We start from the raw sequence: 15,959 nt of genomic DNA on the forward strand, positions 1-15,959 counted from the left end.
GAGGGCAAATGTTGTCCCTATCTTCAAGAAGGGAAAAAGAGGACCCAAATGATTACCATCCAGTCAGCCTAAAATCAATACCAGGAAAGATTCTGCTGAAGTTTATGGAGGCCGTCTGTAATCACCAAGAAAAAATGACTTAAAGTCAACATGGATTTCTCAAAAACCAGTCATGTCAGACTAATCTTATCATTTTTTTCTATATAGTTAAAACTTGGTAGATGCAGGGAATGCAATAAGGCTTTTGACAAGTTCCCTGTGATCTTCTGTCAAACAAACTAGTGAAATATGGGCTAGACGGTACTACTATTAGGTGAATTTGTAATTGGTTAAAGTGACCAAACTCAGATGGTGCTAAGCAATGGTTCCTTTTCCTCCTGGAAGAACTGACTAGTGGAGTGTAGCAGGGTTCAGTCCTGCGCCCAGTTCTCTTCAACATCTTTATTAATGACTTTGATGAAGGTTTAGAGGGCATGTGAGACGCACACCTTCTCCTTAGTGATGCCTGCAGAAACCTTCAGGCAAGGGAGTCTTTTGTTAGCTATTCCTCTGCTGCCAACATTTAAATATGTGAGGTACTTCCAACTTGTTGCTTAATAGAAAAATCCCTTTACTTAATTATCTCATCAAAAATGTAAAACAGTCAGGGAAGAGGTCAGGTTATCCGCTTATGCGAACATATCACCAAAGAGGTAAATGACTGTTTAATCTTTCTTCCACCTTTTGTGACTTCTTGAATTATATTCAGGATACTGAGAAAGAGTCATTATTTAAAGAGTAACAGTAACTTACCGTATATACTCTAGTATAAGCCGACCCGAATATAAGCCGAGGCACCTAATTTTACCACAAAAAAGCTAGGAAAACATTGACTCAAGTATAAGCCGAACATGGTAAATTTCAGAAATAAAAATAGATACCAATAAAATTACACTACCGTATATACTCGAGTATAAGCCAGCCCGAGTATAAGCCGAGGCACCTAATTTTACCACAAAAGAACTGGGAAAACATTGACTCAAGTATAAGCCGAGGGTAGTAAATTTCAGAAATAAAAATAGATACCAATAAAATTACATTAATTGAGGCATCAGTAGGTTAAATGTTTTTGAATATTTACATAAAACTCAAATTTAAGATAAGACTGTCCAACTCTGATCAAATCATTATTCTCATCTTCTTCAATGTAAATGTGCTTATGTATCCTTTTAATAATAATAGAGTAAAATAATACATGTAATAATAAGAGTAAAATAATAAATGCAATAATAATAATAATAATAAGATCAGAGTGAAATAATAAATGTATTATTAATAATAAAAATAGAGTAAAATAAATGTAATAATAGCAACAATAACAGAGAAAAATAATAAATGTAATAATACCAATAATAATAGAGAAAAATAATAAATGTATCATATATTCTCGAGTATAAGCTGACCCAAATATAAGCCAACCAGGACCCTCACCTGAGTATAAGCCGAGGGGGGCTTTTTCAGTCTTAAAAAAAGGGCTGATAAACCTGGCTTATACTCGAGTATATACAGTAGTTTATTTATAACGTTCTTGTGGTAAAAGCGTAATAGTCACAAAGGTATAAATGCTTAGTAGTTAAGAAACAATGTTTCATTACAACTCTCCTCCAATCTTTTTCTTCATAAAAAGGAATGCGATATTACTATGTAAATTCTTCTGACTTACTTCTCTAACCACCTTTCATTAGCATCCTCCCTGACTCTTTCTTACTGACTAACAAACTATCATGACTCTCCAGCTAACTCCCTCCCTCATTCACTGACTTCAACTCCCATTGAATGTTCAGTTGGGTTTTTCCTTTTTTCTTCAACTGCCACCCTTGACTCTCTCATCTTTCAAATCTTGGCACCCGCTCATTTGCATATGACCAATCAGGTCGCTCTTATGCAAAATAGCTCCTCTCCTGGCAGTGCTGCTCCCTGAGAACCACAAAATGGCTGCTCACACGCCAGCCTTATAAGGTAGGTCAAGTCCCAACATCAACAAACATATTTAAAACTCTACATTTTGTTACAGCATGTTTATCAAGTTTGCAGATGATACTACGTTAGGAGGGATAGCCAATACTCCAGAAGACACAATCAGAATTCAAAATGACCTTAACAGATTAGAGAGTAGGGCCAAAACTAACAAAATGAATTTCAACAAGGACCAATGCAAGATACTACACTTAGGCAGAAAAAAATATAATGCAAAGATACAGGATGGGTGACTCCTGGCTCAACAACACTTCATCTGAAAAACATCTTAGAGTCTTTGTGGATAGCAAATTAAACATGAGTCAACAATGTGATGCAACAACCAAAAAAAGCCAATGGGAGTTTGGGTTGCATCAAAAGGAGTATAGTGTCTATATCAAGGGAAGTAATGGTGCCTCTCTATTCTGCTTTGGTCAGATCTCACCTGGAATTCCGTGCCCAATTCTAGCTCACTACAATTCAAGAGGGACATTGACAAGCTGGAACGTGTCCAGAGGAGGATCACTAAAACAATCCCTCATAGGGATCATGCCCTGTGATGAGTGGCTTAAAAATCTGGGTATGTTAAGCCAGGTTGAGTGGAGACATGATAGCCATGTATAAATATTCAAAAGGCTGTCATAAAGAAGAGGGAGCAGGCTTGTATACTTCTGCCCTGGAGACTAGAAGTTTGAGCATTGGGTTCAAATTACAGGAAAGGAGATGCCGCCTGAACATTAGAAAGAACTTCCTGACCGTAAGAGCTGTTCAACTGTGGAACTCTCTTCCTTGGAGTGTGGTGGAAGCTTTTTATTTGGAGGCTTTTAAACAGAGACAGGATGGCCATCTGTTGGGGGTGGTTTGATGGTGCTTTTCCTGCATGGCAGGGGGCTGGACTAGATGGCCTATGTGGTCTCTCCAAACCCTATGATTCTATGCTTCTATAATATAATATTTTGTGTATGAGTATTGTGTAATGTAGGTGCATCTAACTTGTATTCATCCACAAAATTTGCATGTAAGTTATAACCCAGATAAACCAAAGTTTTACACCTTGGCGTTATTCTGAATGTATTGACTGTATGTTTATTTCTGAAATTCTAGTCATAATGACCTCTGGCTTCATCTTAGACCACAGCAGTGAAATTATATTGATTTCTACCCCCTATCTTTTTCTCTTTATTTACTAATGAGTCTTCAGAGCTAATATTTCCAAGGAATACAACTTTAGCCTGTTGCTTCTTACATGTTGCCTGGAAGAGCTTTCATAATGTTTGCCTGTTATCACAAATTAGTGAAAGATTGAATGTTCCTTAGGAGCTTTAGCCCTCATAGCAAAACTTTAATGAACAAAAACAAAACTATATTTTCTCTATATTTTTCCATTAAATGCTATGCTTATTTACTTTTTGAATTGGGTAGCACTAATTATTTACCGATATGACTATATGCAGATGGAGGCATAAATAAATTAACAGATGTACATACATCTGGTTAACTTTTCCTCGTATGTCTTATATTGATCAAGATACACCTGGAAACAGTGTATTTGAAAGCATATGATTCAACCTGAAAATGTATGCATCACAGTACCTTTATAGTTCCGTCTCAGAATCTACTCATTCACATTCAGATACAAAATAGTTACACACAGATGGAAGCATATAAGTTAAAACATCTGCACAGGGTTCATGCCATGAATGACTTAATATTATGGGGAAAGAAGATGCAGCTCTGATGAGTTTTGCTGTCGGCTGTGACTTAAGAGATTGCTCTTGCAGGCTTTACAAGCATCTTCAGTTTCTTCTAGGAGTTCTATGTAAGCCTGTAATGGTTATATGTTTTTAATATGTTGATCCCTGCATATCCATGTTATTTGTGAAAGCATATATGTGTATATAAAAGGACTGTTTCATGCAGACTAAGTTTTTGTCTCACAAGATGTTTGGTCAAGTTTTAACTAGGATGACGAGGCAAGAACTATGTTACTTATGTGTGTATATATGTGTGAGAGAGTAAAACGTGTGAGAGAGTAACACATCTTTCTGTTTATTTGCCTAGAAATATAGTCTTCAAAAAACACCCAGAAATCTTTTCTTATTTTTTTTTCTTTAACTCTCTTTTTTTCTTGCACATTCACTTTGTGCTATTTCAGGTCTCCTGCAGTAGTCTGCCAAATGGTGACTCATTTGTGCAAACAGATAATTATGAGGCAAATGCCACTTTTGACAAGTAGAGCAAGGCTGTCAGCCTCTTCTCCCCTTTGGGCAATACCGCTTTTTGTTTCCATTGCTAGATTGTATTTGACATTTAATTTAAAAACCCTTGGTACCTACTCATAGGACTTTACAATGATAATAGAGATAAAGCAACTGAGAGCTGCTTATGACAGAATCTTTTTAATCTTCCAGTTGTCCCCACACTTCAAATTGTGCTGAAGTGCCTTATTTGCATTGGAGAAATGAGCTTAACCTTGAACTCCAGGAGACGAGAACTGTCCTACTATGATCTAATAATGAAACTCATTATTTTAGCTGTGTGGCTATGTGACATACATGCGAGTATGCGTTGTAGGAAAGGAAGAAAAAGAAGCAGTTGATGTCAGGAAAAGAATTGCTTTCTTGATTAGTCATCATTTGGTCAGCAATCCAACACACACACACTTTGTTGATATATACAGGAGCTACCAGAGAAAATTCCACTAGTAACACTGCATGAATTTTGTTTCTCTTTTCCCCTCGCTTGCCTCATAGATATTCATGGCAACTGGCATTGCCATGACTTTGTCAGATACTGCAAACTAAAGTAGGTCATAAGGGAGAGTATCCAAGAACTCCCAACATATGAAAATAAATCTGGATACTGCTGTGTTCTCTTCTTTTGTCTTCATACTCCCCAGCTAGCATCTCAGTTAGTTTGTTAAGTAGTGAGAAATGTTAGGTAATCTTTGGTGTAAAACTTCTGAAAACCTTAAGATAAGTTTACACTCTAGAATACTTTAAAATATTTTCAGAAGTGTTGAGGATGGCACATTCACATCAATAGATATTTTACAAATGACTTGAGTTTCTGCATGCATTTGAAGGGCTTTTCCCACTTCCCAAAGGAGGAGGAATCATGTAGTGCTTGTAGGGGACTGCATAATGAAGAAGACAGAGACAGAATCTGTGGACCTGATAGGATGTCTTGAGTAGAGTGCAGCTCTCCTGTTTCAAGTATTCAGAAAGTGGTAGAGATCCTGTCTTTCTTTTCAGAGGGTCTAAATTTGACAGAAAACTTGATGAACCAAATCCAAAGAATGCTTATCAGTAATTGTAATGCCTCATGGGCCTTGTAGTCCTGCTCCCAGTGCCACCGTGGCTGATGAAGATGAAAACATGGGGTTTTCGCCGGCTCAGCAAGAGTCGGAATTTTTCCAGATGCCTGATGTTGATGTTTTTTCCCAAGAACCCATCAAAACAGACCTTGAGCAGCTCTCACCCCCTTTTGCTAGGAGACAGTCCTATGCTGCAGGCAGGGGAGAGAAGGAGCAGGTTCGGAGGAGTTTGAGACTTGCAGCTAAACAAGACACTGATTAGCCATGTTCCCCTGGGAAAATCTAGGGAGTCTCACATCTGGAGAGAGCTGTGTTTCGTTTCCTGTTCTCTAGGGAAAGAGAACGCTGGACACCTGCTTTGCAGGAAAACGAGACCCAGTTAAATGTGCCTGGCACGGTAGGTTCCGTGCCGAGTCAACAGAGCAGCTTCAGGAGTGATTTCGTGTTTCCAGCCTAGTGTGGACTTCGCAAAGTCCGCAACTCCAGTTCCTTGCCTTGTCTAGCCAAGTATTCAAGAAATATCTTGCCTTGTTTCCAGCTTTGGACCTTGCATCTAGTATCAAGCTTTGTTTCTACCTTTGCTGTGGACTTACTTTGAACCTTGGAAAGAATCTGGACGTTTCCCCACTCTATTGCTTGCAAATAGAGTGTGTTTCGGTTTGGATCTACAACTTTGGACTCTAATATAAAATATTGGACAATATAATTTTGGACTATTTCTGACCTTTCCTGAAAGGTCTTTTATTGGACTATATTTCCTACCTGTTTTTATTATTCTTACATATTTCCTTAATAAAGATATTAGATAGTTATTGGCCTCTGTGTTCGGTTCTTAGTGCTCCGTTGCCCAGGGCGTGACAGTAATACACAGTGTCTATTTTTTGTGCTTGCTAAGAAGAAGATGACAAATGAAATGTTCCAGGGTTCTAATCTCTGCCCAGTGTTGTATATTTATAGATTGAAATTACTAATCAGATTTGCAAGTATTGGGTAGGTGATGTCAGGCATGATAGAAGTATGGTACATGTGAAAAAGGATTTAGAAGTCTTAACATGTTGAACATGAAGCCGTGCTGTGATGAAGTATTTTGTTATTCCTTTATTCCTGTAAAATAATTGTGCTATGTTGTGATAGCACTATATAGTCATGGTGCTATATAAGCATGATGGTGATGGTGATGATCCCAATCTGTCTATCCACAGTTTAAGAAGGATATTGCATTTCTACAATTGAAGTCTAGTTTCCAGGCTGACAATATACCAAACACATCAATCAGGGCAGGAAGCGGTCAGCGGGGTCCCAATCCGGTCCAAGGTCGAAGGCCAGGTACAGACGTCTTTAGTTCACCAGTTCCACCGATAATCACAGAAGGGATAGTCCGAGGTCGTAGTCAGTCAGTCAGTCCAGCGTCAATCCAGAGTAGGCAATTAATGTCCATCAAAAAGACGACGGAGGTCCAAGCTATTAAGATTAAACACAAGTTGCACAGGAAAAGCCCACACAGTTCCTCCCGCCGTCTATGCCCAGTGTCCTTGGTAACTTACGTATTCAGCAAACGAATCACACCCGTCTTCAGGAAATTCCCAACAAGAGCCCAAGCGTTCGTCCAGATTACCTTGCCCAACGCAATGAGCCCTGGATTCTAAACCCCATTTTATGCCAGTTTACAACTCCTCATCGCTGTCAGCTGTTACCCTAATTCCAGGTGCCTCATCATCATCCTCCTCATCAGAGCTAAAACACCTTTGACTACGCCCCACAGCATCCCCAGCTGTGGATCCCGTCCCATCCCTCCAGCTCGTCCACGGGTCTAATCCTGCAACCCCCCAGTCGCCTCCCATACTATCATTGCCGGTGGCACCCAAATCCTCCCTCACACGAGTCCATTCCATATCATCCTCCTCTGAGCTAACCATCTCTTCCTCCATTCCCTCGGTAAAACCCTCAAAGGAGTCTTCGTCAGTTGGTTCTGCAAATAAGTCCCGCAGCCGTTTCCTTTCTCGCTCCTCAAGAGAGTCTGACTCCCGAGGAGTCTTACGACCACGTCTCCCAGTATCGGAGCCGTAAGGCTCAACCATAACAAAAAGTTGATTAATTCACAGTTGTTGGAGGTTTTTAAGCAGAGATCAGATTTATTTATTTATTTGCTTCATTTATATCCTGCCTTTCTCACCCGAATAGGGACTCAAGACAGCTGACAGCTCCGGCAAAATTAAATGCCATTAAAACATAGCAATAAAACACTCCATGAATTAAAACTGTTAAAATAGTTAATCAAATCAAACACATAGAATAATAAACAGATGAAAACATAAAGTGCATAATTCCATTCATCCATAATCTTTGCTCATAATCCTTATTCAGACTCTGTCGAATTCCATGATCACTTATTCTTCAAATGCTTGTGTAAAGAGCCAAGCCTTTAATTTTTTTCCCTAAAATCCAGGAGAGATGGGGACCTGTCTGATGTCCCCGGGGAGGGAGTTCCACAGCTGAGGAGCCACCACTGAGAAGGCCTTATCTCTCGTTCTCCCCAGTCATGCTTGCAAAAGAGCTGGGATTGAGAGCAGGGCCTCCCCAGCCAATCTTAAAACTCTTGTTGGCTCATAGGAGGAGATGCATTCGGACAGGTAAATTGGACCAGAACTGTTTAGGACTTTATAGGCCAAGTCCAGCACTTTGAATTGGGCTCAGTAGTAGATCGGCAGCCAGTGGAGCTGACATAACAGAGTAGTGTGTTCCCTGTACACCACTCCAGTTAGAAATCTGGCTGCCACCCGTTGGACTGATTGAAGCTTCTGGGCCATCTTCAAAGGCAACCCCACATAGAGCATGTTGCAGTAGCCTATACGAGATGTAACAAGAGCATGGACCGCCTTGGCCAAGTCAGATGAATGTCTCTCAGGAGTGTTTCAGTTATGAATTCATGTGCAGCCAGAGGAATGGTCTATCTTAGGTTCATTCTGGTTCTATGACTCTATGAATATGAGATGATGGTTTGCTAATACTTATGTCCAAACAATAACTATGCTACCTGGGAGATTCTGAGGGTTATAGTTCAAAGTGGTATTGTTTCTCAGCTCTGCCCATTTACCTTGAACATGAAGAGATCCAGTTTCATGGGCTAAAGAACCTGTCACAGCACAATATTAGGAATACACTACATATATTGACAATGTTTACAAGGTTGTACTCCACTCCATAAGACAAAAGCCTTTATTTCAGATAACCAGTTGTTAACCTATGTATGTTTAACCAATGGAGTGTACTGCTGGGAATGTGAGATATTGTTCATGTAACAGTTTTCTAGAAAAAGGAGACTTTGAAGTAAAGTTAGAGTGCCATGCAGGTGTATTTGCCCTGTTCCTTTTGACTTTTCCACATTTCATTATGTTACAACTTCAGTTTCAGATTGATTGAATTGGCATTGTCAACACCTGATGTATACAAGATACTTAACACAGTGAAGTTTTGCACAGCTGCCATTCATTTTGCACAAGAGAATTCTTCAGTAGGTTGATCCATATAAGTATGTCAAAGAGATTGAAAAATTTGGAGATTAAAATGGTGAATTTACTCCAGTTATTGGTAAAAGTGAAATTATACTTTGGTCAGTTGCAGGGGGAGGTTGATGTTTTTGACCTAATCTTGCCTTTACGCCCCCCCCCTCGTTAAAAAAACCTAGATTTTCAGGCAGGAATGGAAGGAAAGAAAGTTGGGTGGTTAGAGGAAGATCTCTGACTTTACAGTTGAAGTGTGGGGGTGTACTTTCAGAGGAGTAGGAAGAAGAGACGCTTCTCTGTAAAACTAACAATCTGTCTTTCAAAAATAACGTCTGCTACAAAAGGCCCTTTCAACTGCTCATGTCACTCTCAAACACCCACTATCTCTGATTCTTCTAAGCAAAAATGCTTTGCTCTGTCTAACTTTGGTATAAGAAGAAGCTACTGTTGGTAGAGTGGCATCCTAGGACATGGCATCCAACTGAGCAATTGTCAGAAGTGTTACTCACAATGGAATAATATTATTTCATAGGAACTTAGGCCTTTATGAATTTGTTTTGGCTGCATTTGCGGTACAATATCTTGTTTATTTCTAACATAGTTCAGGTGTTACTTAGAGACTTTACTTGTGCACCAAAAATTCATTAAATAAAAATATTTATTTGAGTTTATATAGCTAGAGTAGTGCAATTGGAAGATGATAGCACCTATCCCAGCTTTCAGATGAACACATTGTAGCCATATTGGCTGACTACCTGGATGTGGCTTGTTATGTGCCTTCAGGTTGACTCCAATGTATCTTATCATGAGTATTTTTCAGAGGAAGTTTGTCATCATTATCCTCTTAAGCTAAAAGGGGGACCTTGGCTAGCAGTTTTCCATGGCTGAATGGGGAAATCATACCCTAGTCTCCCGAATGTCAGTCCCCAATACTTAAACCTCATTTCCACGCTGGCTCTTCTTTGAAAACCAACCCCCCCCCCCCAAAAAAAAAATCCCCACATATGTTTAATGAATCTGTTGTAAGTTAACCTCATCTTTGCAAACTGGCCTGACAATCCTGCTGAATACCATCAAAAGGCAAATGCACAACGAATTAATGAGCTGCTGAGTAGTTGTCAGAAGCATCACTCCTAATGGAACAAAATTGCTTTCTAAACAGAAGGGCTCGGAGGTTGGTGAATGACTAATCCTGAAATTCTTTGAATTGGCTGGCTTCACAAGTGGTGAATCTGTTTTTAACTAGAACAGGGGCCTGACTGTGTTTTAGGGGACTGATTTTGTGTGTTTTCCACAATCCTCTGTGGTAGCTTTGTCTGTAGTTTGTACAGGCATTTGAATGTGCAGCATTCATTTTCATATATGGTGTAGTATGAAAAATGTATCTTTCAGGCAAATATGTAAAATTAGTATTGCAAGTAAATATTTAGGGAAGTGTGCCCTTTGTACTTCTCGCCTCTTACGTACATTCTCTGGGTTCATGCATGCATTGGCACTTGTGCAGTTTTTCTAAGGTCAAATGAATATGTGTCTGCCTGCTTTTATTACCTTAAATGACCTTTCATGGGATAGCTTAGTGACACTGGGGTAAGTAGAAAAAAGTGTTGGGTAGGGTCCTTTATACAAAAGTAATAAACAGCATTCCCAAAATAGATACTATATTAACATTTTACTTAGTGTGGGTCTAAATGGATACTATATAATGTTATCACTGAACATATATCAGCCAAACACTAAAACATAACAACAAAATACAGAAACATCAAACAAAACAGTGATAGCTTTATTGGGCCAACCAAAAATGTACAAAATATATCATGGAAGCTTTCAAATCTCCACTGGTTTTTCCATTGACAACATTATTTTACATCAAGACTGCCAGGGTATACAATAAAGATCAAATTAATAAAACATAAAATAACAACAATATTAATAAATGAATTCATTAAAATTACTAAGGGTAACAGGATAAATTGTTAACAAGCAAAATGCAGGGTAAACATATAGGGGTCTTTGAGAGCCTGCCTGTTCAAGGGAAGTGCAAACTAAAATGGTGCATGCTATCTTTGTATCTCAGCCAATAGCAACAACAATAATACATTTTTATTTGTTCCCCAGCTCTCCTTATGGCTCAAGGTGGTACACAGTACAGTTAAAATACATCATTGTCATAAAATACATTCAATAAAATGCACATATTACAATATATTTCTATAAAGTACTTTAAAATACATGAAATAAAGATTAAAATACATGTGATGTCTCAGGCACCTTTGGCCCCTGACCCCGCGGCCATTGCTGAACAAACTGAAGAAGACTTGGGTTTTTTCCCAAGTCAGCAAGATTCAATTCCTTTCCAGATGTCTCCTGTTGACATTTCCATGCTAGAGCCAATTACGGATACCCTTGAGACAGTGCCGGCTCTCCCGAGTTCTCCGGATGGTTTACTGTTTGATCGAAGGGCTTTTCTAAAAACAGATCGTTCTCAGAAGCAAAGTTTGCGAAGAAGCGCCAGATTAGCGGAGTGAGGCGATGATGGCTAAGCCTAGTTCTCTTGGGAAGAATTAGGGAGGCAGGCACCTGGCACGATGTCTTTGGCGGACCAGTTCTCTTGGGAAGAATTGGGGAGTCGAGCACCTGCTCTGGGGGAGCTTATGAACTTCAATAAAAGTTTTGCGCTGAAAACCTTCTGCGCGGTGTCAACTTAACTTCTGACTGGGAAGCATCATTGTCTCTTGTTCTTGAGTTCTAAGCGGCCTGAGGGTGCGCTTACCCTCGAGTAGACCGGGCATTGCGCCCCTTTCTTGCCTAGTTTGGATTGCGTTCCATTACAACCAGTCGTAGCCTTGCCCTGAATGCTTGTGTTGGACTTACTTTGGAAAGCTTTACAGTGGAACCTTGCTCCTTTTCCCCACTCTATACTCCGGCAGAGTTAGAGTGTGTTTCGGTTATTGGATTTTGGACTCTAATACTGGACATAAGACTTTCAATTATTGGACTAAATTTGATCTTTACTGGAAAGTCAAAAGCTTGCCTATCTTTTCTGCTTATTTTTGCTTGGAACTTTATTTGCTTTAATAAAGATATTATATTGTTATTGGCTTCTGTGTTGGTTCCCAGTGTTCGCGCTGCCCAGGAGTGTTACAATACAATAGACAAAGAATGTGAATTTAAAATTCATATCTAAAAATGGACTGATAGCCTCCAGTTTTATCTTAAATTCTGACAGCTGATTTAGCTGCCAAAGCTCTTCCGGCAGATCATTCCACAGTCTTGGGGCAGCTGATGAAAAAAGGTCCTCTGTGTGATAATTAATAGTTGGGTTTTCACTGGTTGGAGTAGCTCCCCCCCCCCCCGGGACCTAAGTGTCCGGGACAGATTGTATGGGAGAAGGCAATCCCATAGGCAACCTAGACCAAACTATGTAGGGCTTTAATGGTCTAAACCAACACTTTGTACTTTGCCCAGAAACAAATTGGCAACCAGCGGTGTAATAAGCTCACTCCTGGATGTTACTGTAACCAGTCTGGCTGCTGTTTTGAACTACGTAATTGAAGTTCCCAAATGTGGTACAAAGGTAGCCCAATGTAAAGTACAATGCAGAACTCCAACCTTGAGGTTACGAGTGCATGCACTACTATCTTCAGGTCCTCCAAATCTAGGAAGGGACACAGTTGGCGTAACAGCCAAAGCTGGTAGTAAGTATTCCTGACAGTCACATTTTCCTGGACTGACATTTGGAGAGACAGACCTAGGAGCATTCCCAAGCTGCGAACACAGTCTTTTGGGGGAGTATAAACCCATGCAGAACTGGTTGTTACACCTCCATCTTCAGATTAGAACCCTTGATGGCAATTACCTCTGTCTTACCTGGATTCATTTTCAATTTGGTTTTCTTCATTCAGCTCATTACTTCCTCTAGGCATTCATTCAGAGGAGACATGCTATCTTTAGCTATATCTGTTTTTGAAAGCAGAAGTATAATCTGTACACCCAGATGAAGGCAGACTGAGGGATCTGGATTGGAGTTGTGCAATGTCTTGTGAACCAGTAGTAGCACCTTGAACCAGGCTCATTATCTAATTCTTAGCTAAAATAGAATTTGAGTTCAGGAGTTCGCCTCACCATTAGAAGAGCTGGCAGATTTTCTCTTTCCAGCAGGTATTTAGCTAACCTTGTTTTCCCCCTTCCTACATTTTTAGTGAATTTTAGAAAAATGTGTCATATTGTTTTTTGTTCTAGCAAATGACTTTGAATTATTTTTTGGAAAAACAGTGTTTAATAACTATAAATAAGTACAGGCCAATCCACGTGGGCATCCTTGTAAAATATGCTTTTGTCTTTTAATTAGACCTGTTCGTGAAATTGCACTGCTGTTTAGTTTCCTTCTGAAGGTGAAGGCCTGGCTTGGCTAGCTTTCTACCTGGCAGGATATCTGGCTAATGGGATGAATGCTTCTGAAGAAAGTAAGCTGTTTCAGCAGTCTGTTTTTGCTGCTTCCTACCCTTGACCTGTGCAAGATTTTCACCCTCCAGAGATTGCTTCATGATCAGTTTCTACAAGGTTTCAGTATAAGGCCTCTTCCTTCCTTCCTTCCTTCCTTCCTTCCTTCCTTCCTTCCTTCCTTCCTTTCTTTCTTTCTTTCTTTCTTTAAAGTTCATCACCTTCGGGTAGTGCTAATTGAAGAGGGAATGTGTGGCCCATGCTTTTTGCTGTATGTAATTGTTGGCATTTTTTTCAGAGGAAGGATTTTTTCTGGTACTTTTAAGTTTTTCCTTTTCTTTTTTGCCATTGCAATTACACTGATGTGTAAAAAGATTCTGTTTGGTCATTTTGGTTTGTAGCCAGTGCTTTCCTCCCAGATAAAATATTTTTCTGGTGTTGAAAAGAGTGCCCATCTGTGATTTGCAGCTTCTGGTTTTTATAGGTTAGTCAATGCCAGTTTGTATTCATATGCAGCGCTACAGAAATCCTATAGCTGTCAGGACAGAATTGGAGTGCCTGTTTTGACTGATTCTGTTGGAAGAAACTTCATTTCTAGCATATTTTTACAGCAGGCCTGGTGAGTCTTTGATAGGCATTTATCGTGCTGAGGAAATAGAGCCCTGACAGAGCCCTAGAAAAGCACATATTCAAGAGTGTGGGTTCTAGCCTCTCTTTCCAGCAAAATGCACATTAAGGGTTTCATTCCTTTATGCTGGAACAGGGAACATTTGACTTTCCTGTTGTTTTGGCTTGCAACTCCTGTTTCCCTTAATCAGCATGCCCAATGGTAAAGGATTATGGGCACTGAAGTACAAACATCTGGAGGAGAAAAGGCTCAGTGTTGGCAAACCTGGGAGTAAATAGCAATTACTTCTGAGCAGAAGTGCATAGGCTTGTGCTATGAATTTTCCTGTGGCTTTGCCATGTTGATCCATGTATATCTTTTTCATTATCCACTAAAACAGGCATGGGCAAACATTAGCCCTCCAGGTGTTTTGGACTCCAACTCCCAACTCCCTACTGGCTGTGAGAAATTGTGGGAGTTGAAATTCAAAACACCTGAAGGGCTGAAGTTTGCCCATGCCTGCACTAGACCAATGCTTCTTAAGCTATCTGATTTGAGGAAGCAACATTTCTTCCCTGCCTGTACCAAGAACTAGTACCATATTTGTATCTAGTAAGTGCAGTTATTTCTTTTCTAGATACTCTCCAGGAACTGGCCTCTGGTGGCATGTGAGCCAGCACTGGCCCATGACCCACCATTTTGGGAGCTCTAGAAAAAATGCATAAAATTGATGTGGGTGGTAAAACTCTTTAGAAAAGCTCAAGCTGCTCCAAAAAGCTAAAACTCACTCTGGAAGCTGTAAATAAGCCATCCTATTTATGAAGCGTGAATTTATGCATAGATTTGCTGGGAGGAAACTGAATGTTCTTCTGCATTAGCAGACTCTTGTGAGAAGAGTGTTGACACTGAGTCTCAGAAGAATGAAAACCGTTGCTGCCATTTTCTAGTCTAGGATTTGTTCTGTTATCTTAAGATATTTCTCTTTAAAACAAATTAGATGTATGTGTGCCTGTGTGATGGTGCAGTTAATTTCTAGTGCAGAAGTGATTGAAAGTCTGAGTATATTTAAAATCTGATTTGTAATTCAAGTTTTTTTCTTATGCATTTAATGTAGGGAAGAACACATTGTGATCCCCCTATGTTGGTGAAAGCAAAGGGAGTTTTAGTCTGACATTTTCTGGAGAGCCACAGTTTGTCCACCTCGATGTAGCTGTTCTCCACCTTTGATCTGTGCCTATTTTGGAAGTTTTCTCATCAGTCCATTTTCATCTTTTTGTCTTTTTAGAGCATGTGTAGAAATCACAGAGCTTGGAATGTTACTTTAAACAAATAATTTATTGCAGTCATAGACCCTCTCCCAGTATATAGGTTCTGCTGTTGTTACAGTACTTTAAAAGTAACTGTTTGCTTGTCTATTACTGTTTTGGAGGCGGGGGGGGGGGTATATTCCTGTATCATATGATAGTACAAGGTCAAATTTAAGGATGGCTGGGATGTGCTTTATTTCAAATGCTTGTAAGCATTATAATTGCTTCACTATATTTTTCAGTACCTAAAAACCCTAGATTTCATTTGATCTTGGAAGCTAAATAGGGCCGGCTCTGGCTAGTTCTTGGATGGAAGAGTGCCAACAAATACCAGATGCTATAGGCTATATTTCAGAGGAAGGAACTTGCAAAACCACCTCTGAGTATTCCTTGCCTAAGAAAACTCTTATGAAATTCATGAGGTTGCCATAACTCAATACCGCAATTTGCTAGTTCACATCCAAACTTTCAGTAGAATTTCAGATTATTCAGGTTCCAAATAGCAACTTTTTAAAAACACTATTTTTTATATTTCAGGTGACTCAGGGTGATATGAAGCAATGCATCCAGCAAGAGTTTACCAAAGTGCGACACCAGATTTGTGAAGAAGAGCGGCAAGCTCTCCACCTGTTGGATCTCCAAGAAGCGCTGGCCATTGTTCATACTACGGAAATCCTGGCGGACATTGATGCCCGCATGGCAAAACTGATGACTGAGATGGCAGAACTCACAAGGCAGCTGGACATCTTTAATGAGCTAGCCCTGCTCAAGCCTGAGGTAAAAAAAAA

At 39.7% G+C, this 15,959-nt stretch overlaps 1 protein-coding gene across 1 annotated transcript in view; it reads left to right on the forward strand.

The window, feature by feature from the left end:
* Positions 1–15,959, forward strand: part of trim44 (tripartite motif containing 44) — a 177,485-nt gene that overhangs the window by 23,696 nt on the left and 137,830 nt on the right. Inside the window, exon 3 of the mRNA XM_008105909.3 lies at positions 15,709–15,948. Within this exon, the coding sequence (XP_008104116.2) occupies positions 15,709–15,948 (240 nt within the window). The remainder of the gene's footprint in view (positions 1–15,708; positions 15,949–15,959) is intronic.

This window comes from Anolis carolinensis, chromosome 1, assembly GCF_035594765.1.
Source record: "Anolis carolinensis isolate JA03-04 chromosome 1, rAnoCar3.1.pri, whole genome shotgun sequence".
NCBI lineage: Eukaryota > Metazoa > Chordata > Lepidosauria > Squamata > Dactyloidae > Anolis > Anolis carolinensis.